The sequence below is a fragment of the Anopheles arabiensis genome, chromosome 2 (assembly GCF_016920715.1).
Source record: "Anopheles arabiensis isolate DONGOLA chromosome 2, AaraD3, whole genome shotgun sequence".
In the NCBI taxonomy this organism is placed as follows: domain Eukaryota; kingdom Metazoa; phylum Arthropoda; class Insecta; order Diptera; family Culicidae; genus Anopheles; species Anopheles arabiensis.
Window position 1 is genome coordinate 49,901,564 of NC_053517.1, and position 25,164 is coordinate 49,926,727.

The 25,164-nt window shown below is 43.1% G+C and overlaps 3 protein-coding genes across 9 annotated transcripts in view; 2 read left to right on the forward strand and 1 right to left on the reverse strand.

Moving 5' to 3' along the window:
- Positions 1–811: 811 nt before the first annotated feature.
- Positions 812–1,434, reverse strand: LOC120897229 (protein chibby homolog 1). 3 transcript variants are annotated; one of them, XM_040301924.1, is made up of 2 exons: positions 1,291–1,434; positions 812–1,225 (listed from the first exon to the last, which is right to left on the reverse strand). In XM_040301924.1, the coding sequence occupies exon 2, from the start codon at positions 1,183–1,185 to the stop codon at positions 829–831; it is 357 nt and encodes a 118-aa protein (XP_040157858.1). In that variant the 5' UTR covers positions 1,186–1,225; positions 1,291–1,434; the 3' UTR covers positions 812–828. The 3 variants fall into 3 exon arrangements, with proteins under 3 accessions (XP_040157858.1, XP_040157857.1, XP_040157856.1); XM_040301923.1 differs by having other exon boundaries at positions 812–1,214; positions 1,278–1,434; XM_040301922.1 differs by having other exon boundaries at positions 1,278–1,434.
- Positions 1,435–1,513: 79 nt separating this feature from the next.
- Positions 1,514–5,910, forward strand: LOC120897228 (sodium channel and clathrin linker 1-like). Of its 2 annotated transcripts, none has more exons than XM_040301919.1 (5): positions 1,514–1,955; positions 2,139–2,409; positions 2,743–3,278; positions 3,604–3,668; positions 4,840–5,910. In XM_040301919.1, the coding sequence occupies exons 1-5, from the start codon at positions 1,695–1,697 to the stop codon at positions 5,135–5,137; spliced, it is 1,431 nt and encodes a 476-aa protein (XP_040157853.1). In that variant the 5' UTR covers positions 1,514–1,694; the 3' UTR covers positions 5,138–5,910. The 2 variants fall into 2 exon arrangements, with proteins under 2 accessions (XP_040157853.1, XP_040157854.1); XM_040301920.1 differs by lacking the exon at positions 4,840–5,910 and adding an exon at positions 3,849–4,275 and having other exon boundaries at positions 1,517–1,955.
- A 12,149-nt stretch (positions 5,911–18,059) lies between these two features.
- Positions 18,060–25,164, forward strand: part of LOC120895195 (5-hydroxytryptamine receptor 1-like) — a 48,152-nt gene continuing 41,047 nt past the window's right edge. For 3 of the 4 annotated variants that reach the window (XR_005738296.1, XR_005738295.1, XM_040298311.1), the window contains exons 1-2: positions 18,060–18,227; positions 19,186–19,467. The gene's annotated coding sequence lies outside the window, so the exon portion shown is untranslated. The remainder of the gene's footprint in view (positions 18,228–19,185; positions 19,468–25,164) is intronic. The other variant, XM_040298312.1, reaches the window with a different exon arrangement.

The window sequence follows — 25,164 nt, forward strand, 5'->3', positions numbered from 1 at the left end:
TCCAGTGCAGTCGGTAGGACGTTTCATTGCGTGGCCAAAGTTTCATCATTGAATAAATATAACGTGGAAAAAATGAGCTCTAGTGATTAATTGATGTTTGTTAAATACATAAGGTTAATTACTCGCATAATGATAACTGTTATTGTTGTTCGAATGGCTATGTAAGCGATTGCTATTGCTAAGTCATTTACCATACAATAGTGGAAAAAAGATCGCAGTGACTCAATAAAGTGATGGTACGCTCAAAATTGGCAATTTTTTTTTTTTGCAAATATCGTGTTCGAGTTCTTATGATGAATTTAAAATGTTGATACCAGTTTATTGGCAGAAATGAAAAAAAGTACCACTTTGTAGGTTATATTTTAGATTTTATAAGAAATAAAGTATATCTTAGGCTGAGCTATTTTTTAATAATAAAAAAATGCTATTTTGTATTCAAAACTCAGTTTTCTTTTTTAATAATGAAACCAAAGCGTCATTTACTTGGCCCTTTGTGGTTCTGAGACATGGTTTGTTCGAATAGATTTGAGTATAGTTTGTGATTTATACAGTGTTTGGTAAATTGTATGCTAACATCCTTGCTATGAGAGTAAATTAGATTGATGATGATTTGAATTGAAATATAATGCTTTTACTGTAGCTTCAATGCATTACACAGTATTTTGTTGCTCTCGTTGTTGTATTTTGTACAAAAAAATATATTGGCTATAGGTAACATTAACGTGAACATAAATATCAATGAATTATTTTATTTTCTAAAAAAATCAATATTGCGGACGGTTTTCCCGACAACAAAAAACACTATTGTTAATCAATTAGTCTTGATATCTATTGATTTTTAATTTCATTTAGCTCAATCACATTTTCTGTCAGCAGATCAACTAGCACGTCCAGCTTAACCTGCAGCATGTTGTTTTCCTGCTCAAGCGCTTTCATTCGCCGCTTCATGCGCAGCAAATCGTCCGTCACGTTGACGCCGGAACCGGATGCTACAGAGCCACCCGGGCCCGGCTTCAGCCCGTTCAGCCAGACACCATCAATGAAGCAGAGCTGCTTATCGACCAGATTGAGTGTGATGGTGCGAAAGTCGTCCAAATCTTCGGCCGGCGGTGGGCAGCCAATGTTGAGACGCTGGGTACGCGGTGGCGCCACTTTGGGTGCGAATTTCTTCTGAAAAATGGGCATCGCCGCTCGGTTGCTGGTGGTTTCAGGCTCTAGAAAATAGCTGACACAAAGGTTTTACCTTATTTGTAGTTGCAATGTAACATTTCACTTACCGGGATGTCAAACCTTTGCCAATCTGTTGAGCGCTTTGCTTTTGGCAGGTGTCGTTGATAGGACGGAAGCGTACTGTTCTGCCCTAGGACAAAAGGCTCGTTTTTCCACCGCGCTGTCAAATGTGTTGTTCGTTTATAGTGAGGGATTGTGTTGGTGTTTGCGACCGTCCCTTAACTACCAATGTTTTCCTGCACTTAGCAACGGCTTTACGGACACATTTCCGTTACCATGGTAACGGCGGTAGGTATACAAATTAGAAGCGATGCATGACGCCGTTTCAGCCCTACTGTGACGGGAAGTTTGTGTCTTTTTGGAGCTTTGAACATCAAACATCAATCGAAATTAGGCACAACAATATCTGTATAGAAAAGGTCGGTGTGTAAAGTTTTGAATATTTTTTGTTTGTTCCTGCTGTAATGTCGGTTGCCGCAGCAGCGCGTGAACAAAGTGATGTACTGACGCAATTGAACGAACTTTGGCGCAGCATAGAGCAGGAGATACGGACCCACCGTTACGAACAGGAACGCACCCGGACGGTACTGCAGGAGCAGCTTGAACGTGTGCAAAGCCAGGCACCCGACAAGCTCGCCGCGGAAACGGTTCCTGAGCCGGATTACAAACGTGTCAGCGATGAAGTGATCCGGAACCAGCAGAATCAAATTCAGCTGATCAAAGAGGTTCGTTTCGGTGGCTTACTGGCTTCACCCCTACCCGGCAGGAATATAAATGCATACACCAAGCTTCGGGTTTTAAAATCTCGTTTTCCATTTTTTCTTACCGTCCCCTCTCCCCTGCCCACTCCTTCTGTACCCACAATCTCTCACCTGCGGAAAATATGCAAAAAACTAAATAAACCCCAGGAAAAAGATACGTTTGAGAAGCTGTGGCAAAGCTCTCAGCGAACCATTCGCATTTTGGAGCTCGAAATTCATGAGTACCGGCGGCAATTGAAGCAGCCTAAAGGTATACTCGAAGTACGGCAACAGTACGTGGCAGCCGTGCAGCTGCTCGAACAAAACCTGACGGGCGTGCGGGCATCGCTGGATGAAAAAATAGCCGAAAACCGACACCTGCAGAACGAGGAGCGGACGGCAAAGGAGCGTATGCAGGAGCTGGAGGAAGAACTGAAAGGTAAACAGCAGCAGCAACAGCATCCGGAAAGCGTAACCAGTATGTAAATGATGTTCGACGGTAACCCGGTCGAAGGAAGGATTAGAGTTTCGATCCGGTTACCGCCTCACGCGCCTTGGAAACCACTCACCACTAAAAGAGCTCACTGTCATTCCCGGGGATTTGCAACCACCGGCACCGTTTCGTTTGTGCTAACGCTTCCGTTTCTTTCTTCCTTTCTCACGTGGTCTTCCTTTATTTTGGCTTCACTGTTTATCCCATCACTGCTGGACGCGGGGATTGAATTTTCACACCACCTTGCACGGGCGGGCATTTATCGGGTCGGAACGGTAGAGCAAAGGCGCGAGACGGAAGCACTAACGAAGGCAATCGACGAGCTGCGGACAGGCGAGTGTCAGCTGCGCACCGAGCTCGAACGTACGATGCGGGACAAGTCGGAGCTGGAGACGCTGCTCGATACGGCTGCCGCACTGGCCCGGCAGCACATGAGCCGGGAAAATCTCGCCCTTGCCAAGGTGCAGGAAGCGCTCCAGATAGCGGACAGTGCGATCGAGGAGAAGAACTGTGTGGTGCGCCGCGAACAGGATGCCCGGGAGGAGTGTGACTTTCTAGCGTCCACCATCGGGCAGGTGATGGAGGAGGCCGCTCGCAAGGTGGAGCACGAGCTCGGCGGACTGCGCAGTGGGTACGAGCGGCGGATTGGGGAGCTGGAGCGAGCTCTTGACCAGACGCGGTCCACACTGGAGACGCAGGTCCAGCGCACGAGCCAGGCCGAGACGCGGGCCCGCACGGTGGAGGAGAAGTTTCGCGCGCTGCTCAAAACCAACCAAAACCTCGACACCGATCTGCGGGCAGCGTCAAAGATGATTGTAAGAGCAACACACTTTTTTTCTTGCGCATTTTGTGCTTTCCTTTTTATAGGTGGAGCATGTGTGGCTGTGGATAGGGTAGGAGTGCGAGCGTGGCCCCCTGGAACATTTGCGGTGATATCGAGCACGATTCACTGATCAGCATGATAATACTGGGAGAGGTTGATTTTGCATCCTAATTCCACTATTTCCGATTTGGAGCAGTAAAACGCGGGGCAAAGGAAAGCAATTGGAATTTTCACGATTGTCGTTCTTTTTAGAGTGGAGTAGGTTTCCCAGCAAAAATAAAAAAAAACTATTTTCCACTTTCTTTCTCTTGGCACAGATTGAAATGGAACTCAAGATGGAAGCACTTCAGAAAACGATGGCGAAGGAAAAAGAAACCAACCGGTGAGTGCTATGTATGTATGTGTACAAACGGAGGAAAATTGCTTCCGCTTTCCATCCTACCTTTCCTCCGCTGCCGTGCCGTTTGCTCTAGCGTTTTACGGAAATTTCGTGGTTTTTGCTTTCACCTTTGGTTCGGATGCTTCATATTTTCCATTATCGTTTATTAATGAACAAATTCAGAGTGAACGGAGTGTTCTCGAAATGGAATGTGGATTTTTGCGCTACTCGAAACGATTGCAGATCGAATCGGACTAGGAATACTCGTGGTGGAAACGGATGACAGGCACGCTAGTGAAAAGAGTTCATTCTTTCTGAGTTAAGCGAAAAGCAACGGTGATTGGTTGGCTCAGGCACATGTACCTTTTAGACATCGATATTTTTTGAAATAGTATTTTTTTCTTATTTCTTACGTATTTATTTAAGTTTTTTTTTGCGAATGTAGTGATGATTAACAATAATTACAAAAAACAACAAGTGTGTCGAGTTTTTTCCTTGACCATTAACACAGACCGACCCAATTAATTACGATCTTCAAGTATGATTAACTCAGATGAGTTTAATCTACAGAATCACTACACATGGCGTAGAAGGATTGAAAATTAAAAGCAAATAAAGCTTACTTGCAAGATTCGTTTATCTCTCGCAGCGCATTGTATGGCATCCATAAAAAAAAAACCCCCTAGCCAGTAAATAGGGAACATACAAAATTATCACTGCAGATAGCACTGCATTCTCTTCACAGTCATCGAGATTGTGGCGAACGATTCCATCGTACTGCTAGAGCATGAATGACGCATCCTTTTCCACTGTGTACCTTTCCGAAGCAGCTACTTTCTATCGCAAAGTGCAGAATTATTCGGATGCATCCCTGTGGTCTGCATGGAGCTTGCATCGCACTTATCTTGTTTACTGTTTTCTTTTCCCTTTTTTTTCTGTCCACTTCCACTAAGTCTTTCCGCACCACGATCTGACTGTTCACGTCCTAGCAGCACGAGGAAGGAAGCATTTGGGGATTGGGAAACGTGCATCCTTTAAAGCGTTGCACCGCTCCGACGGTCCCTTTATCGGTCCACCGTGTAGTACCCTTGGCCCATGGATTGTAACAAATTATCCTTATCTTTGTTTTATTTCTAATTACCCGGCGTCTCCGTCCCCGTCCCGTCGTCGCCAGAGCGTGCAGTGCACGCGAGGAAGACCTGCAGCGCCTGTTGGCCAACAGCGAACAGCTGAAGGAGCGCTGGAAGCGCGAGATGCTTTCGGTAACCGACGAGCTGCGGCGAAAGATGGAAACGATGCAGCGAGAGAATTGCAAGCTGACAGCGGAAAACAATCAATTAAAGGATCAGCTATTAATGGCATCGTCACCGTCGGTGGCGATGGTGTCGGCGGTTGGCAGCGATGGATGCGCCCGCTTGTCGTTGGTCACGGTCGGTGCCGCTGAGGGCGAGTCGCCAAACGTTCAACCCTGAGAGAAAGGGGTTGTGCTCACCATGGTACTGCTGCCAGCACAAATTTCCTACCCACAGCCACAACCGACGGTACTTCGCGGCAGCACCAGAGGATGAATTCCATTAGCGAGAGATGGGACTGGCCATCGGGATCGGTGAAACTAGGGCAAACAAAAGGAAACCCTCATGGGGGTTGTAATGATGCCAAGTTTACTGGGCCACGGACTATGTGGGTCCGCAATACAATCGATCGACAAAAGAAAGCGTAATTGATCGGCTCAACGTTAAGCACTGGACGGAGTACTCACTTACGACCCCATCCGGAAGATAAGGACGGTTTCCATCAATAGCAAAACTGGGGGGAAGTTAGTGTTTGTGGCAAAACTTTTCCCGTATCTATTTCAGCGCTATTGAAACGCATCGTGGCTATCGACAACGCGCACCCTTTTACCGAATGGCTACGAATGGCCATAATTAGCCGTAATCAGCATCGTAATGAGCATTTTTCCACCCCTTCTCAAACGGTCTAAGTTCAACAACTGTATTGTGCTAGGTTTCGGGAAAACTTGCCGCTTCCGTTGGCGTCGTTTAGTTGGCTGGAAATAAGTACCAAGTCATAGATATTAAATAACGTTTTGTTTCCATCATCGAGTGGCCATTGTTGGGGTGATGCTCATTAAGGGAAGTATTGTGCGTTATTATGCGAACGAGTGAAGAGGCTGGGCACTTGACTGATTGTTTGCGTGCAGAGATTGGAAGTATTTTAATATGCATTCACTTTTTCTTACAAATAAAGGAGCTTTGATAAGATTCTTACAATATTGAACTTTTTTTTTACCTTTTATTTACAAGCCCTTTTGTGCTTTGCAACCGCCGTTGAGTAAACTGAATGCTACATTTAAATGATATATAATTATGCACATTGCATTTGAAGTTCTTATGATGCATACACAAACTCACACATCTATTACAGAATAAATCAAATCTTTCTATGTGGCAGAGTGTTTGTATTTCAATCAGCATTCCCTTTCTTTCATTTAGCATTCAGCAACGTTTTCATTTACTTCGAGCATATTTGTTCGGGGCTGGTTTAGTCATATAATTTCAGCAACTGTAATGCGCAACAGTCATTGTAGATTGTAATACTACATTGTAAATTACCATGGTAGAAACATGCTCAACAATCCAGTACAGGAACAATCCTTTAACTTACTTTGTAATGATCAAGCAAACAATCCGTATGAATTGGTTGAGTGACACATACATAATTGACTAATGCAGAAATAATGGTTGTACGATTGTAAAACATTTCATAGGTAAGATTAAGGCTAACTTACGTCTGAAACAAAGACCAGTCTCATCCCAGCTGTATTTACCATCTCTCATAATACATGTTCGATTTTTTTCAAACCACTTGGCAAGCTTTCAAAGTGATGCTACTTTAACTATTTACTTCGTCGCGATTATAACGGCACATTAAGCTTCCTCCCGAAACTTTGCTACCGTGGCATCAGAACGTAGGATTTATGAGATCGCTTAATCTTAACCGATTTCACCGCCAGTTAAGGTAGTGAATAATAATGCTAGCTGCTTCAGCAAGAAACTACTCCCTCACTTCTTCAACCCAGCTAGAGAACAACTAGAACGCTAGAGATTATGGTTACGCTTGCGGTAGTGCAACATTGCAGCTAAAGACAGTGGCGAAAACTTTCACTCCTTTCCTTTCGTCCCGTTAATGCCCCGGTTCCCGCCCGCGCACTGCCACCATCGTGCATGGAACGTGTTTGACTTTAGCGTCACATTCATCTTGACGGCGAAAATGGGCGAGATGCGTTGTGGTGCGCAACCCCTCTTGCGAGAAAGCTATACACACTCGTAGATAGATGGAGAAAGTGCACACAACAGAGAAAGGGAGATCGATGCAGGTCCTCAGAGAGTTGCTCGTATGCAGTCCACCAGGCACACTAACTACCGCAGCCCAGCGCTCGGTAGCAGGCAGTCAATTTAATTGTTTCCAAGACGTTCTGTAATGTGCGATGTGAGTGTGGTGGGCGTGAGTTTGGGAAGTGTGACACTTTGAGCGTCACCGTTAGTTTATGCGAAGGCAGCTTCTGTCTGCACGTTCGGTGCTGATGGGCTGTGGGAATAAAGGTTGAGAATAATCTTATTTGTAATCTTGCTATCTTCGTGAAGGGCGGTTTATGTGCTACGATGGCAGGTTTATCGCTCTGGTTTGCAGTTGCAGTGGTGTGTGTGTGTATGTGCTGAAATGCAATTCTTAGGGAGCATCTTTTTTGAGAGCGTAAAAGTTATGTACGAAGAATTTGGCAAAAATAGGGGAGAATTTATGCAATGGAAACTGAAAGAAAAGATATTCAATTTTAGCTCTTATAATGTTCTCTGATTAAATGAATTTTTTATACTTTAAGAAGGTTGTATTACAATGGTATACGACATATAAACAAAGCCCTAACTCAGCTCTTTAAAATACTACTTTGGTAGAATCTCTGAACCAATTGAAATGAACTTAAAGTTAGTGCATGAGGCTTTGAACAAATTTTGAGAGCCACTTTGTAAGCTTGCTTCTTCTTGGATATTTGGAAAACTTCACAACCATAAGAAGGGTCCTTATGTGAAGTGGTTCAACCAGACATGGCAGGGTTGCTTCACCGTTTTGTACCGAAACCTGTGTAACGACCGTGCTCGTGTCCGTACCGTTACGTGCCATTTTATCAATTTATATCCATGTTGGCTCATCCATGTGTGTCTGTGTGTGTGCGTGCCAGTGTGTGTATTCTCAATTTACTCTAAAGTACAATGCTGTCCACAGAGCACAATCGAATTGAAGAATGTTTAAAACGCTGTTGTAAAACAATGCTTTACGGAGCAGTAGAAATAGGAGCATCACTTGAGGAGGTGCAGGTTGGCTATCCATTTTCGGGTTGTTGTATTTTTCTCCATTTGCCCAGAAAACGGACTGTGAGTGACAGAAACGAAAGAAAGAAAAGAATGGCATACTTTGGTGCACAGCATTTTTGGACAGGGAAAAAAACTGTACGACACATTCATCGCATTCGGACAATCCTTGGCAATGGCGCACGTATTCGGTACATTCGTTTTGTTTTATTGCAAGCTTTTTTCGGAAGCAGAAACGAGTACAAAGCAGAAAACTGAACTGAATTGAACTTAACAGACACGGTTTGGGTTTGTGGCTGTTTTTACAAACGTAGAATAAAAGCATGTTTGTATGATGTTTGAAAGACAATAATTGACTACGAATATGATTCAATAAATGTGGACTAAAACTGAAGTTGTTTAGGCAATTAAGGCCAAGAGTAGTTTGGAGGATGATGGGATGCTCATTTTGGGCTCACATGTTAACCTCATACGCGAAGATAATTCATTCTTAGTTATGCATTTTCAAAGATACACGAGACATTCAAACTAAACACTGAATTATTTATTGTTACGGACACATTATACCTCTTTTTCATAGAATATAATGCAAACAATATACATTAAATTAGTCATATAGCTTGATATCCCGTTTAAATCGAGAAAAAACTTTTTAAATTGAGAAATAAAAGAAAATTTCAAACAAAAAAAAAATACAAAATTACTAGATTAAATTAAGAAATTAATCAAATTACCGCGTTATCTTTACTTAAATTTTTTACATTTTCGAACTCTGAATCTCTTTTCGAGATTTCTTTTATTGGACATTTTTGGTTGAAAATACGGATGAAATTTTATCATTATCTATTGCTCCGTTTATGAGAAAATCTTCTTTTGGCTCAACAACCTTTGCCGGTCAAGGCCTGCCACTATTTGTTTGCTTGACTTTCAGTGACTTTATTGATTCCCCCATAGCAGGATAGTCGAGTTGACGAGACTGGATTATCAGGGCATACATGAGAAAATCAGCGCATAAAAAATTAAAACTATTGTTAACACGTTGGTAACTACCTATTAGTAGTGGGACATACAATTCATTTCACGACCCGACCCGGAGTCGGGTGCGAGCCAATTGGAATCGATTCCGAACCGTGGGTGCTGCGGGTGCGCTAGGTCGGAGTCGGAATCAAATCTGACCCGCGGGTACAACGAGTTCGAACCGACCCGAACTCGCTGCTTCAACGAGTCGGAGTCGCTTATGCTTTCTTGCACCTACCAGAGTCGTTGCACCTACTGATCCTACTTGTACCTGTGGGTTCGACCCGAACGACTCCGGGTTGCTTACGGAAGACTCCGACCCGATAGGTTCGGGTCGACCCGCCCATCACTATAGGTATAGAGTTACCCATTCAATTAATGTCAATGCACTTTAATGCATCTGGTTCAGATGGATGTGAATTATCTACGAAATTGCGCTGGAGACGGTTTGAAGTAAACTATTAAGTATGCTACCGGGGCAGTATTGATCGGTACAAATATTTATTTATTGAGGTTTGACGTTTGAAGGAGTTGATGCTGTCCGTAAAATAATCAGAACAGTCCGAGCTATACAAAAGAATCGTGATCAATTGAATCATAATCAATACAGCACTTTGATGACAAATCAGTACACAACTAAGAGACACCCTTTTTGTAATGATATCTCGTAAAATTAGACGTACAGAAGTTTTTAGAGCGAGATTTAACTTCATTCCATTATACGAAGTTAAGAGCAGTAGCACTTTGGGGCACCAATTTCATGCCAATAAATTATAGATTGCATTGAGATCTATTGCAAAACATGTGCTCTATCGTTACAGATCAATCATGTCCCGCCACTGCCTGTGCGTTGTTTAGGAGGCAGGCCATTAGCTGCCAACTTCCAAGACCAAGAGTCATAAACAGAATCTGAAAACTAATTAAAACTTTAAACACCGCTCCGCCCAACACTGTGACCAGGCAGAACCGGTGGCCTAGCACGGTATGACCCAAAGTGCCCGAGCGGTAACCGGCTGGAACGGATTGCCTGGGTGTGGATAGATTATTCGGTCGAGCTGACGAAATATTTGCCCTTTTGCCCGTTTGGAGATTTTGTGGTGGTTGACTCCCCTCGAACAGCTAATCTACCATCCATCTACCATCTGTCGTACCAACTGATGCACAGAAGCAATTCGTAGGTATCGTTGCAAAATGAATTCCACCCCCAACACGGCGACACTCGCTCCCTTACACGACGCCGACGACCGACGACAGGCGACGGGTTAAGCGAGATGCTTTTGTGCAGCTGGTAGCGCTTTGCCATTCGGTGTACGAAAAACATTTCCCACAGCTCACACCACACCGTTGGGAGCAGCATTATAAAGCTTCCAAGCGAAGGCAGACCTCCTCCCAGCCCAAGGAGTAAGTTCCACAAAGTGCTACGTTGTCGTAGACAGACACACACACACACACACGGGGGACTTGCATCGATGCGTTTTGCTTCCGAGCGCAAAAAGATCGAACGCATCGGGAAGCGGTAACGGTAGTAGAATGTTGCACAAAAGCAGTGACAGTAAAAAGGGTTGGAGGAAGTTACGTGCAAGCAGGTGAGGAAGATGCTTTCTTTTTCTGCAAAGAAGGCGCCTTCCTTCGATGGAAACCAGCACCGCAGTGATATTGCGGTCGATAAATTTTGTCTAGTGCACTTTTAATGCACGCCCTCTGCGGTGGTCCTATAAATTCGATCGATTTTTATTTTTCCTCATTCATTGTCGTTTCCGTTCGCTTTGTTTGCGCGGCAGCATGGATGCTTCCTTTTCGGTATGGATGAGTTGGTCCAGGAATGCTTGTGCACGATGATCGGTGAAACCGGCCATGATGCGCTGTACCAATGATCAATGATGCTGCCCTGCCGGTGTCAGAAAGGAAATGAATTTTATTTGAGTCTTATAACAATGTTTACACCTCCTTGATTATATTTTGATGAGTGTTTTTTTTTTAAGATTAATGTTAGGCCAACACATAACGTAGGGCCATGATCGTCATGACTTTGTAATGGTTTAGGTTTAGCGAAACCCCGTTTAATTTATCATGTACGTGTCTGGAGCGTCAAAACGTAGATGCAAGGGAATAACCTTTTTAACCACTTTTTACTTACAAATAGATTAGTAGCTATCAATCATTTCAAGTAAGATCACCAAATTGGCTACTCAATTCCTGAACTGCTGTAAAAGGTTCCGAAGGCCTTGCTACCCTTTAAAACAATGATTGTAATAGTATTGAACGTCATCGGCTGGATCCACGATACTAGTTGATGGTGAAAACATTCCCACAAAACACAAAGCTCCATAATGATACATCGATGAAATGCGCTGAAACGATGAAGATCCTTCAGGGGCGTTGAGAATTTTAAGTTCCCCTGACAAAACGAAATCTTCAACATTGTACGTGAGACACGTGTGTGTGTATGTTTGTGCTTCCTCCCGGGGTGGGAGTGTAGATAAAATTGCCATCTTTACTAGGTCACACATCCTGCTCAGGCCTGGCACATCTTCTGTGCAGTACAGTGCACAAATATTCCACCCGATACGGGCGCGTGTTCCCCCGGGGAGTAGTCAACCCAGGAAGCCTGATGGGAGCGAAAGTAAAATGAATTGCACTCGAAGGTAATCTATGTTTGTTTGGTGCTTCGGGGCGGGGAAACTTCCCAATCGCCCAGTCCGTATGCGCCTTGCCGCAGGCTGGCTACAGATTGTTGAATCGCTCACTTGTTGGCTTTCCTACGCGAATCCCATGGACAGGGGAAGCTCTGCGAAACTTTCAGTGTAATGTTACACGTGCCACAGTGGGAATGGGCTTTGGGTGGTCGGAGCGGTAAACATCGGGGATGAATGGATAGAGTGATGTGTGTATGTGTGTGTGTGATCTTCGCTGCTAACACTCCGCTCCCGCTTTTTAGTCATCACCCTTCCACAGAGTTACCGTTACGTGAGGGAATCAACTAGTATCTATAAGGTTTCATCAGTCCCTTCCCTGGACTGGTTACCGGGCTATCCCTCAAAATATGGGGTAACCCAATTGCCGGGCGAAGTAAGTGATCGAAGCTTCCGGGATGCTGGGAGAAAACATTCTTCCTGTAAGTCGCAAACTTTCGAACTACGCTGTTGAATCTACAATCAGGTCGTGCTGGGTCGTACCAAAGCGATCTTTTTTCTCTTTCTCTCTCTATCACTCTCTTTAGAGTGGCTCTTTGGTTCTGTGTTAGCGGAAGGGAGGGTGGGGAGATTTGGAATGAAGGAAACTATTACTTTCTCCTCCGCCCCGCTAGTTCGTTCGGTAGGTTTGCTGTAGGCGAATGGTACGAAGACGTGCCGATCAACGTACTCTGGAGCTGGTGCTGGAAAGTTTACAGATTATGTGCATTGAATTAACAATCATTGGAAGGACGTTTTGAAATGGGAAAAGTGAAGAAGCAACTATTGGAGGAAAAAAAAAACAGGTAAATTCCAATATACTGGTAAGAAGGTAAGTTCCAATATATTATACCATCGGGCCATGTGTTGTGTAAACCTGCAACCATCGTATAGTAGTGAGACGGGAGGAACGTTTGCTCTAAACCACTTCACTATATCGGCTTGACCGTGCAGCTGGGACTACTACTGCTATGCGATCAGTCTATTCGTTCATGGAAGAAAAAAAAAACAACTTAAACTTCAGCGTAATTGATCGCTGTACAGGGTGAATGTACAGGGTCAGAGCTATCTGAGAGGAGCACCAAGTATGTGTGCCAAATTGGCTATTAGATTTTAATGATGGCCCGGTGGACGGCTAGAGTGCTGGGGTAGATATAGCTTCGAATCAAATTACTTTTAGAAACATTTTAATTGGAAAGCATCCTTTTGATAGACGCCCAGCATTACGTGCCAGGAATAGGTGCACACCCCGTGGCTTATTAGTGCAGGGTTACATATAGAATCACAATTTGTGTTTATAGGCTGTGACAGCAAAAAATTAATCATGCAATGAAAAGTGATGCAGTGTGGTTCGGTACAATGATATGATTGTAATAAATGCATTTTGGCTAACAAACTGCCCAGAAAAAGAAGCTATCGTTTACAAACCTGCACGACTTGGGGGTGAAATCATAACACGATTGTAAATTCCACTAAAAGCATTGTAACAACTGGGGCACAATGAATAATACTGGTTACATACGAGCACATGTACACTGACGCTCAGTTTTTTTTTGTGGCATCCCTGCAAAGTGCATTCGCTATCAGTGCAGTTGGCTCGCGCGGCTTGCCTCACAGCGCAACGTTTCTTTCATGAATTTTAAAACCGGTGCCCCACCGTCAGTTGCTTTTGATAAACGACGCATCGTCTTCCGGTGGCGTGCGTTTGGAAGGCTTGGCAGAAGCGAAACTACCACGAAATTGATAAACTTTTTGCAACAACGTGTTACTACTACTGGTGGTAGTTTCGTGGGAATGGTTTTTTTATTTTTCTCCTCCATTGTTTCATAGTTCTGGGAAATGAAGATCAGAAGAGGAAACGATAACGGTGGATCTTGTTTCATAGCTTGCGGTTGAAACAAGCAAAAGAGGAGGAGGGTTGGAACGGAAAATAACTGATGAAAAACTATGCCACAAGTTTGCTGCTACTTGGGCTGATACTTCTAGTTAGGGAAGCTGTTGCACCACAGTGAAGAGGTAATGATGGGAAAACGTGCGCCACACTTTGTTCGAAAATATCAAATCTTTTTACTTCTACGCTGATGAAATGAATAGTTGGTTGAGCGGTTTAAGGTGTGCCATTAGTTGTTGCAGGCATGCATTGTGCGATGGTATTCTTTTCTGATAGTAGCATTATGTTTTGCTTCGGCAGTAGAATTTTGGTCATATCTTTTAGTTTTGTTTTTTTTAATAAACCAAGATTTTAATCCGTCGCAACATGTACAAGGCGTCTCCATTTCGACTAAAGCGTGAAATATATTGTTTAATTTTTGAACTCATTGGAAAATATTTACAGTTTGTGAGGCTTATCGTTCAAAAGTAACCATTTTTTCGATAAAAAGTATCAAACTTTCATCATTTAATATATTTTGCTTTAACTTAACTGTTTGTTGTCATGCATCAATATCCAATGCACTAATATCAAAGTAAACTCTCGGTCACACAGGGTTGCCTACATTTAGGCGCTTACACTGTCGAATCGCACCGCAGAGCGCTACGCTTGTCAAACAAAGCGCTTCTGTCGTCAGTGTTATTTTTACACAAAAAATAAAAAGCGATAAAAGTATTATTTTGAATCACAAGAGTTCACTTTACAGCAGACGCTCGATCCACCTCCCGTACGAGCTTTGCTAAGCTAAAAACGGTCCCGAGCGGACCGTCGCCTTGAAGGACCTTTTGGCGCTGCGTTAAAGAGTTCGCCAACAGGGCGGTGCTGGTGCTGATAAAAAATGAAACAACACACGTCAATGGCAGCGAAAGTGATCCATCCATCAATCATAATCAACCGATGCTATCAAACGATAACAACGTTCTTCGCCTAGAGCGTTGGTTTTGTGTGCGCGGCACCGTAAAGCTTTGCTGCTGCGGTTAGGAAGACACTGCGGAGGCCAGAAGTGTACGTCATCGTCACCATGATGGTTTTCCCAGCGTCGCACACAAAACAACTCCGGAGGCCATTTCGGTTCAAACCCACACAGATGAAAAATCTGCTACCAAAATATATGCCTATAAGTATTTGCGTGGATGTGTTTGTGGCAAACGACAAAAAGGCCGTAATAAAATATGAAAGCAATCAGTTGGCGAAGCAACAGAGAGAACCGCAAGCAGGCAGCCAGCTTCACATTAGACCGCGAAGAGATTAAATGCATTATTGATGAGATTGTTCTTTTTTGCTCTTGCCTCTTTTCTTCTTGTTCATCTCATACATTATAACATATCGTTTCTTTCGTATCTTGTCTGTGCGTTTGGGTGAGTGAAAGGCGGTGCTTATGATGCGATTTTTGTTGACACACACGTCTATACATTTTGACCGTCGCGTTCGGGTTAAGCAGCATTCATCATTGCCGTCAAAATTAGATTATTCGCTAGCGCAATCCAGATCGTGCGGTATGTGTAATGAAATTGGAAGGAGATTGAAGGAAGGTTGAAACGGTTCCCAAGTGAAGAATTTGTAAACCAACCTGCTTTCGAGTTAATCATGTCATTTGTTACAAAAATGACTAAATCAAAGTAAATATAAAATAACTGCAAACACAAATCATGTGAGTCAAGGAGCTTGAGACGAAATTTTGTCGTTTAGCAAAATTACTGACGTAATTAACGTAATGCTGTTGTTGTACCGAGGTACGAGTTTACTGTGGCAATAAATCGAACCACTTTTCCGACCCATATGCATGCAGACCCAAGCCACAAACAAGGAGTGCGTATCAAGTAAATTAATTAATATTTTTGCCCTTCAAGCAACCGAAACACGCTTTTCGTGTCTACTTATCTTTTATTGTTCCAGGCCGGTTTCTGGCCCTGGACGAAATGAGTAAACTTTCCGCTGACAACATGTGAGTTTGTGAGATTTGTATGCCTGTTTGTGGTTTTACTAATTTTTTTTTTTTGCATATTTTGGTCCAATTTACGAAAGAAATATAAGTACAGTTCTTAGTAAGTTTGTTATAACGTTCCTGCCGTCAAATAAAACGATAGTAAACAGGTCTGGAGCTAGTTACACCAGGAAGTATACAGTACAATCATCAAGCTAAACATAATTCATGGAAAATAAATCACAGATTCAGGCAATGAGAAGGTGCAATGCTACGGAGGTACAAAACGATCAAATCAAAGTTCATTGGAATGGACAGAGGTTGGTTGGTGCGTACTATGTCGAAAACGTCGAGCACGACAAGGTCAGAATCATGCCCGGGGCCAACGGGAGGAAGGTAAGTGGAACAATAATTAAACCAACTTCAACCACAACCAAACACACAAATTGGCTAACATGTTTCGTGATGGACAGCAAGCAACACTCGAGCTGATGTTTATCGATCGTATTGGTTCTTCTATCTTATTTTGGGAGCGCGTAAAGTACACGGCACGAAGAGTAAATAGAATGGTGTAAGAAAAATTGGCAACAAGCGACAAATTGGCAGACCACATCGTCGGTCACAGGTAAGACGGATCGTTAAGTTCGAACACGGGCGGACAAATTGCTCTTGCAGTGAATCGATAAACAAACTAAAACTGAAAGCGGTTTACATGATTGGTGGGCGTGTGTTTGTGACTGGTGGAGAGGTGGAAATGAATACTTTAAATGTTTATTAAAATTATAATATATTTAACAATGATATCACATTGAATAGAAGGACAATCGTTTGCTGGGGAATTGGTTGAATGGTTAAGAATTTTCTTGAAGAACGAATGCGTTTTGAAGTTGATTTCGTTATTGGTTGTTTTGATAGAAAAATCACAGAGAGATAGTACATCAAACGGTGGCCTATTGAATATTGACCAATACGGTTTTCATTTTAGTTGTGGGTAACTCACCATGTAACAATTCGTATGTACCACAGCCTCAACGATGGTTTTGGTTAGGTATAAAAATAACCACTTCAACTTTCTCTTATTCCAGTGCAACAAATTATGGTCTTCCGGAGCCGGTTCAGTGTGTTCTGCAATGCGTTCTTTTAGGCAAATGGATATTTCACTTTGAAGCTGAACTACGTACCTTGGTCGAGTGTTTAGTTCCCGCCGGTCAGCTTTACACGTTCACGATGGACGATGGGTAAAGCAGCGAACGGATGCTTCGAAAAAGTATCTTGTGTTTGGGAAATAAAGACGCTATCGGATGGGATAGAATCGAACCGCATTTAACCTAGTGTGGTCGAATTAAATGCGTAGTTTACGGAAGGTAAGCGATGATCGTGGTATTGAAATAGTGGAAATAAATCGATGTACGTTTCGGAAAAGGAGCGGTGGTGAAGAAACGAGTGGACTCGGTGAACGATAGCGCTTCAGTAATGGGGCTGCCTAAGATATTTTCTCAGTTCATTCGTTTATTTTCTTTAATACCTCACCGGCAAACCTGGTAAAATCCAGTGAAAACGGTAGCGAGACTGTCTTCGGTGCGTTATTGTGTTGGTCAGCATAACCGGGCTAGATGGATGAAACGAATGTGGAACGGGGTCGGGCCCTCGAGAACATAGTACATGTTGTGGATTCTCCAAGAGGTTTAGCAAAGAGAGGTAGAAGCATCTGGTTTTTGTAAAGGGTTCGACACTGTTTCTCAGTGGCGCCGGTTCAGTGGGAAGGGAAATAATAGATCGGGGCATGTAAGAAACGCATGTATGCGTGTGTTTGCATTCCACCGCAGTAGGGAACTGGAACGTCAGGGTTAACTATAAATCAAATGAAAATATGCATGTGCTATCTTAAGGATAATGGGTTGGAGACTTGAACCGTAACGGTGGTATTGGTTTGCTTATTTATAGCCTGATATTCAACGTCCGATGCAAGATTGATAACAATTATTCAGAACATAAAATTAACCTTAGAATCGTGGGTGAATGCCCGATCGATTAAAGGAAAACAAAAACGACCTGATGTAAGTAATGAAAAATTCAGAATAATTTTATATGTTTATCTTCATGGAGTCAACTTTACTTCTTTGTTTTTGTTATTTCATCATCGTATCTGGTTGATAGGGACTCATTTTCACGATCTCATCTGGCAACTGACACTGGCAAAAAATTGTTTTGCTCCCGCTCATGCAGCTCGCGGGAAAATGAGTGAGTGTGAGCAGCGACAGCGGCATGAGCGCCGACACAGTTCCATCTCACTATACCGTAGCTCGCCCCGCTTAAGATGCGTTGGTGAGTGTCTGGGTGAGTGGTATTTTTTTTCTACACCCTCCGGAGGGGAAGCGAACTCATCGCTGATTGCGGAAACAAGCTTCCGTGTGTTTCGGATTCGGTCTCGGTGAAACGAGTTTTCCCATTGCGTTTTCATCTCAGTTATCGTTTGCTCTCGTTGGTAGACGAAAGTCATAGCCCATTCGCAGCAGACAGGCGACATGCGTGCGTGACCAGCATTGCTGTCGGAAAAAAGGGAGAGGAAGAAAAAAAAGCGTGCAGGTGGTAATAAGAAGGGGTGCTCAGTAGCAGGGTGACACACGCTTCTCGGTGGAGACGTTCTTCAACGTAAGTGCAACACGCGTAAATAGGCGCCTGGTGATTTCAAATCAACAACCACATCCACACATACATATACACTCAACAAACACACACCCACACCAACACACACACACACACACACGCATTTATATGCATCTTAATCATACCCGAGGCCAACGCAAAGGTGTGAGAATGCGAGTGTGTGGAGCAATTTAGTAGAAAGTGCAAACCCATCAAAGGATGCCATATGTGAACAGATCGAGGAGCCGAGAGAGCGTGATATATGAGTGAATGATGAATGGATTTTCTGTGTGTACATGTGTGTGTACATGTTTGTGTGTAAAAATGGGCGATAGTCCAAGGTAGTGAGCAAAGCATAGTGTGAAATTGTGTACAGCATACAGGACGAGATGGCAAAGAATTCAACCAAACGATAGATAGGATTAAAGGGCGGCTGAAAACGCGTAAAGATTTTTTTCCCCAAGTCTTTCTTTTCTGTTGCTCATCTCGTTACGTCCGGAAGCAAAAAAAAAAAAAATGAAAGAAATATGCGTACAGGGGGATGCTTTGAGTGAAAGAATTTAAGAAAACCTCAGCACCATCTCACCGCAGCAGCATTTAGTGGTATGGTGGTGATTTCCTTAAACACTTTTCCTTCCGCTCTACCGGAATGTGTTTTTTGCTGGTTTTTTCTTTACAATTCTGTGTGAAAAGTGAAATTGTGGAAAGTGTATAAAGCTACGAGGAAATAGAATGGAGTGTATTGATTGAAAAAAAGGGAAGTGAAGCCAGGATTCCAGACCAAGGGGTCGAACAGGCCGTGCTGTGGTTGGTTTGAGATTTTTTAAATTGTTTCGTACGTGAAATCTCGCCCTGGAGGAACGTTCCATTCGTTCGCTTATGCCTGGCGTGGTTTGTGGCTCACTGGCTGTGTATTGATTTGTGTATTGAATTGATTTTTACTTTTGTTTCTTTCTGCTCAAAGGCTTTAGCAACTGCAACTGTTGTGCAAAATGTGTATGAATTAATAAGTGTATCTTTGTTGAATCAATGTAGAAATTGGCAGTGTGAAATCTGCCTAGTGACTTTTTGCGTGGAAATTGTGTAAAACCTTTGCGGGGCTTCAGTGAAAATGGCTTTGAAAAAACAGTGTGAAAGTGTGTCACGTTTAACGAAGCACATCGATCGAGGGATGATTATGGAATCCAGTTTTTAAAAGTTATCATTATAAAGGAACTCCTAAAGGAATCCACAATACAAAAGCCAGGTAAGTGTAAAAGCGAAAGATTGTCTTAAAAGGGGGTTACAGTATGAAGTGCCGTATTTTCGGCATGTGAAATCAAGGGGTTTGTAAATGTCAGAACGACCTTTCTGGCTACCGTTCTGTTTTAACGTACGGGATCGCTAACCCTACGGCATTCACTAATGATACTGTTATGGATTGGTGTAGTAGCTCGTGATTTTACTCTACTGTAGTATGTAGTGTTTTCCGGGTTTTCCGAACCAGCAGCTGCTTGCCAGTCAGTTGGTTCAGCTGCCAGCGTTCCCAAACTTCGTACTGGTAGCGAGATAATAGTTTGTGTCACGATCATGCCGCTTATAAATTGCATCCATTTTGGAACCGTGTTTCGTACGACCGCGTACTACCGATACGTGCAGACATTATTCAGCATGTTTGTATGGTGGATGCAGGCCGCTGATTTGACCGTAGACGAAGGCCATGCGGAGGGAGGGAAAATAACTAGGACAAAAAATAATACATCATTCTAAATGAACCTGCACGCTACCTCGTGGAAGAGAAGAAGGCCAGAGGGAGGACGAAGGGTTACAAATAATGCAAGGCGTTATGGTGCCAGACGTGTGTAGTGTTCAGTGGTTATTTATGCCGCTTGGAACGGTTAAAACATGCTGCGAGATCTTGCAAGTGTACGTGCGGTAAAACTCATAATTCATCTAAATTACTTCAGATTGTTTACATTGCTTTATTGCACTATATGATTTGTATATAGTTTATGTGTGGGAAATATTGATTACGTTGAAAGTAGGAATAAAACTCAATCGTTTGAAACTGCCGTGAGGTCAACCATTCTGAAGAACCCATTAGCTTATATAGCTTTGAATGTATTTAAGGGTTAATTTTTTTAATTAGTTCATGCGTATTGCTTCGCACGCATACTGTTAAAAAAATTTAAATGTCAAATGAACAATCATCCCTCGCCAATCATCATCTTTGCACAGTTCCTTCCGGTAGATGATTCTTGAAGCATGCCATGCGAGGCAAAACTTGGAAATGTTCTCTGGTAGAAGTTTTAGCCAGTTTTACACAACAACTAACTGGTTGGTGCATCACGAACCGTCAAGCTGTCAGCTCACTACAGTATAAACGCAGTGCCATTGAAAAAGTTGCACCGAGTGCCGAACGTTGATTGCTGAGTTGTCTGACTGACTCTTGAGCGTTCACAGGAACTTAAGGGGCAGAAAAGTTTTCAATGCTTTTAGTGCCAGTTTATTTCATTTAGTGAGAGAAAAAGCTAATGGGATTTTAGTTTTTCCTTTCCCGAGCGCATTCTACACGGAGCTAGAAGGTCTAGAAACTTTAATACACTTTGTTTGAACAGTTTTTGTACGTTTTGAAGGTTTAATAAATACTGTAAGATTTCATTCGACTTCTGAAATAATTAATCGAAAACTGTGCTTTGGACCAACTGTGCACCCTGTGTAATTATGGGCAGGCTTTTAACCAACGCGTTCAGGAAGGAAATATCATGATTACATGGTAATATTTAAGCTGCGACAATTTTATCTTCTCTCACCATGCCACCAAACGCTAATTAGATGCGGGCCGGCATTTGAGAACAAAGGTAGCAAAGCACAAGCATGGCACGAGCGTGTGTTATCCTTTCATTTTGAATTGTAGTGACAACAGCATATATAACAGCGCACACCGGCCGGTCGCACTTCCGCCGGGAAATGATTTTCGTGCTCAGCCCAGAACCGGAAGCATTCCCGGATTTGGGACACCAGGCAGCATACCTGAAACCGGGCGATTCGGGCAATCGATTTCTCAACAAGTGCGCATGTGTTCTGCCAGTGTCTGTCGTTCTGTTGGTTGGTGGTAGTTTTGAGATCATCCCGGGGACCAGACCAGCTGAATAGTTGATAAATAAATGATCGAATTTCATTATAATTAATATTCACCGGAGCACATACTACTGGTACTAGGTCAGCGACCGGCGCGGGAAGCATCGTTGATTAAGTGTGGCGTTGAGTCGGGATGCAAGTGCCACATTTCGGCTGCGACATACTTTCCCAAGCGAGTTGACCAGCCTGCAATGCAAATGATCGATTTTCCAACGCAAATGCACCATTCCGGTGAGAGGGTGACGAAATGGAAATTGTTTGATCATATTGAGCTGGTGATGATTGTTCAGGCGAGTCTGTAATTATGTTGTCGCTCCGCCAGTTGCAGCCGAACCGGGCCGGAGCCGGCACTTTGCTGATGAATGTCACGGTGTAGTTTAATAATGAAGTTGTTAATATGTGTGTTTGTGTACGTTTGGTATGAAGAGAACCGTGCTAGAGGATGGTATGCGGTACCATTTTCGATTTGGGAACTGTATGCCTGCATAATCGGAGGTAAATATGCAGTGAGCTGTGATTTTACAATGATAAATTATTAAATGCTCAGTGTTTGAGGCCCTGCTTGAGGTCAATCTCAAAGGTTCTGTAAGCTAGATACATGAATGAATGATTGATGGCTAGGACAAAAAGTCATACAGCACTAAAGTATATCTCTTTATATTTCATTGTGTTGTTTGGGTTGTATCTTTGTGAGAGAGGAGAGAGAGAGAGAGAGAGAGAGAGAGAGAGAGAGTAATTCTTTTGAGGTTAATGAACAAGGAATAAAGTATGAGTTTTAAAAACGAATTTTATTGTTATGAATTTTAGAACAAATGTTTCTAAATAAATACCAGCTTTAAGCATTTTTTGTTATTGCAGTTGATCAACGTGACTCCCAATATGGTTCAATACGTGTTGCTTCCAACTAAAAATGGTTTTACTCGACTATTCGGATCAATTGAAAAATAATTTCGTGACACTCAATTTACGTCAGGATTAAAACAACAAAAATCCTAATGTCACCAGTTCATGCTCTCCGGTATGTGGACCTAGGCAGGAGTAGAGACATATAGCCAAGGGCACCGACAAACGATAGGAACGAGCGTGGTAAAGGATGAGATTTCAGCACATAGATAATGATGATGAAAGCATGGATTATGATAAGCGAAGAATGGCAAGGCATGAGAAGAAATGAGGCAGAGGGGTGTTGGTAATGGTGATTGCGCTAACCTCCACCGCCGGCACTGTCGTGGTGCTGTCATGATGTGGGTTTTTGGCAGCCTCAGCGGTTCATCATCAGCCATCAGAATATTCGGACAGGACGCCATCGTTGACAGCTTTCGGGGTTGGTTTGATCGTGGTACCGGCGTGAATAATCACTTGGCCGCCCCAAAACGGAAGGATCATATTTTTCTACCCATCTCCCTTTCCTGCCTCGCATTACACACACACACACCACCACCACCATTCCGGGGGCTGATGAATGTTGAAGTTTCCCGAAAGGCTCAGCCCAACACGGAAGGGGCCATTGGGGTAAATGCAAAATGGAGCAACACTTTACAAAGCTCGACCCACTCGGAGCTCATTTTATCACCGGACGTGATTTGTCACGTCTGGGAGCGCGGGGGAATGAGTGCGGAAGAGTTAGGATTGGTCAAAAGATTGGCCGTAGTTGATAAATGGCAAAAAGGGGCTGGCCGTTTTGGCCGGCTGTAGGCCGGCTTTCTTTGTGGTAGTTTTCTGAACGGGGTGTATGGCAAAGTGCTCATTCAAAGCATTCGCGGGAAAAAGGCTTTCGCTAATGGGAGTAATTATCGTCGCGTTACTGTCCATTAACTGGTTGGCCCCGTGATGGTTGGGCATTCTAATGCTAGCAAGGCTATCTTGCAGTGGACTTGAAATTGCGTCACACAGAAAACCGGGTGCCAAATGCAGTGCTAATGGTTTGCAGGATTTGCTGTTGAGGGGGAGGGGGGGCATGAGTCATGGGTAAGTGTTTCTGTAAAGGGCTGAAAAAATAATGATATGAATAAGTAAAATAAATGTGCTTTTTGATTCTGGTGAGCAGGACTAATTTGCTTTTGATGGTATCTAATGGTATCTTTTGCCATTGCGTTAGGCTTTCATAGTGGATTTCTTAACGTTACTCAAGTCGCAAATTGTTCCAAAATGGTTGCCATTATATATCACATTACCTTGTGGTTTTCTTTGTAATCTGTCATGCACAATGGTGTTGCGGTTCGGCAATAAATGATGATTTTGTGGTTTTGCGGATCCGTTTGTGGTACGGTATACTTACAATGAGATGTATCAGAGATAGTTATTTCTACGAAAAATATGAAAGCTTCTGTGGCTTGGTTAAAAGCCACATACGATACTCAGAAGATGAAAGTTAAAAGTTGATTGTTACCTAACGAAGATTTCGTGAAGGAAATGTCATTCACATGGTTTGTTTTTCACCAACGCAAGTATTTTTATGAACGCTTTGCTGCAAGTTCAAGTACGCTACGGATTGTTCATTTCTTACGCCATCCTGTACACCGGGCTCAGGGTTCGGTACCATTCGCCAGTCTATATTTAGATATGGCTTCATTATTATTTAATATTCCAGTTTCCAGGGGTTTCATGGGCTGAGCCGTTCCGCACCGGTCGTCGGTGATAATCGATTTAACCTCATCAACATTCAGCACTTTCTCGTTTTTCGGTGGAATGGATGTGATTTAAATAATTAATCTTGCTCTTGATGGAATTATCAAAATTTCCATCGCAGATGTAGCTGCTGTGTTTCTGGTTGGCTGTATTATTTGTATTTTCTTTAGAAAATGAAGCGCCATGCTATTGCGACGGATTCGGTAAACGGCACGATTGTGTCACAACGGATATCGGTGTTGGTGGCAGCAAGCTGAAATGGAGTATTGAAAACTGCTAGAAAATAAAAACGAGTAAAAAGTATTAGCAATAATTTCAACTACACTACTAAGCCAGCTTTGCAATACAGTATTTCTAATATTTGTATAAATCCGAATTAAATGAATAGAATTCTAATTCGCAGATGCAAAATGACCGGACCCAGTTCATCAAAAATGTTCTTTATCAAATTTTGATGAATGCTGCCTTAGCAAATAAAAAAGGTGTTAATTTCAAGCCTTGTAAATGACAGTTAGTTTTCTATAGACATTAAATCCGAAATGTCTAGGTTGAGACAAGACTATTATAAGCACATTGCGTTAATTTTTATGTATCGTGTTCAAAATGAGTACTTTCTCGCCCCAATGGCTAAAAAGCCTTCGCGAGAAGTAAGAAACAATCAAACTAGCGGCCAAACAACCAATCTACTCGGCAGCCAAAATTCGGTCTGACGCAGCCGCAGATCCTTAAATTGAATTAACGATGAATTGAATGTTTCCACGAATCGATGAAATTGGAATTGGGTAGGCGAGACCGATTTCATATCGCTCCGTTACGCACAGCTTGAGTGGCAAGGTTACCTTTGTCGTGTCGTTTTATTTCTTTTTTGTCCCTCGAAATACCCACCCACCTGACATTCGCTTATGCGCCAGCTTATGTCTTTGACGGTTCGCCCCTACACACCCACACATATTCTCCTGCCACAACCTGCCTTATGATTTCGCGTTCACGACCACTTAACGAGGGCTTAGCGATTGCTGGCCGGGGTAGGGGGTGATGGGAATAATTTGCCTTTTGTCAGGCAGGTGTCACTTTCACTGGTGAGGACTTAGCGGCACTGACGCTTTCCATTGCGGGTTGGTGGCCACATCCTTAGCAGGGAGCCTTCGGTTGATTGGAAATTGATTTGCGGTTCCTCTCGCCTTCACCCTCCCTT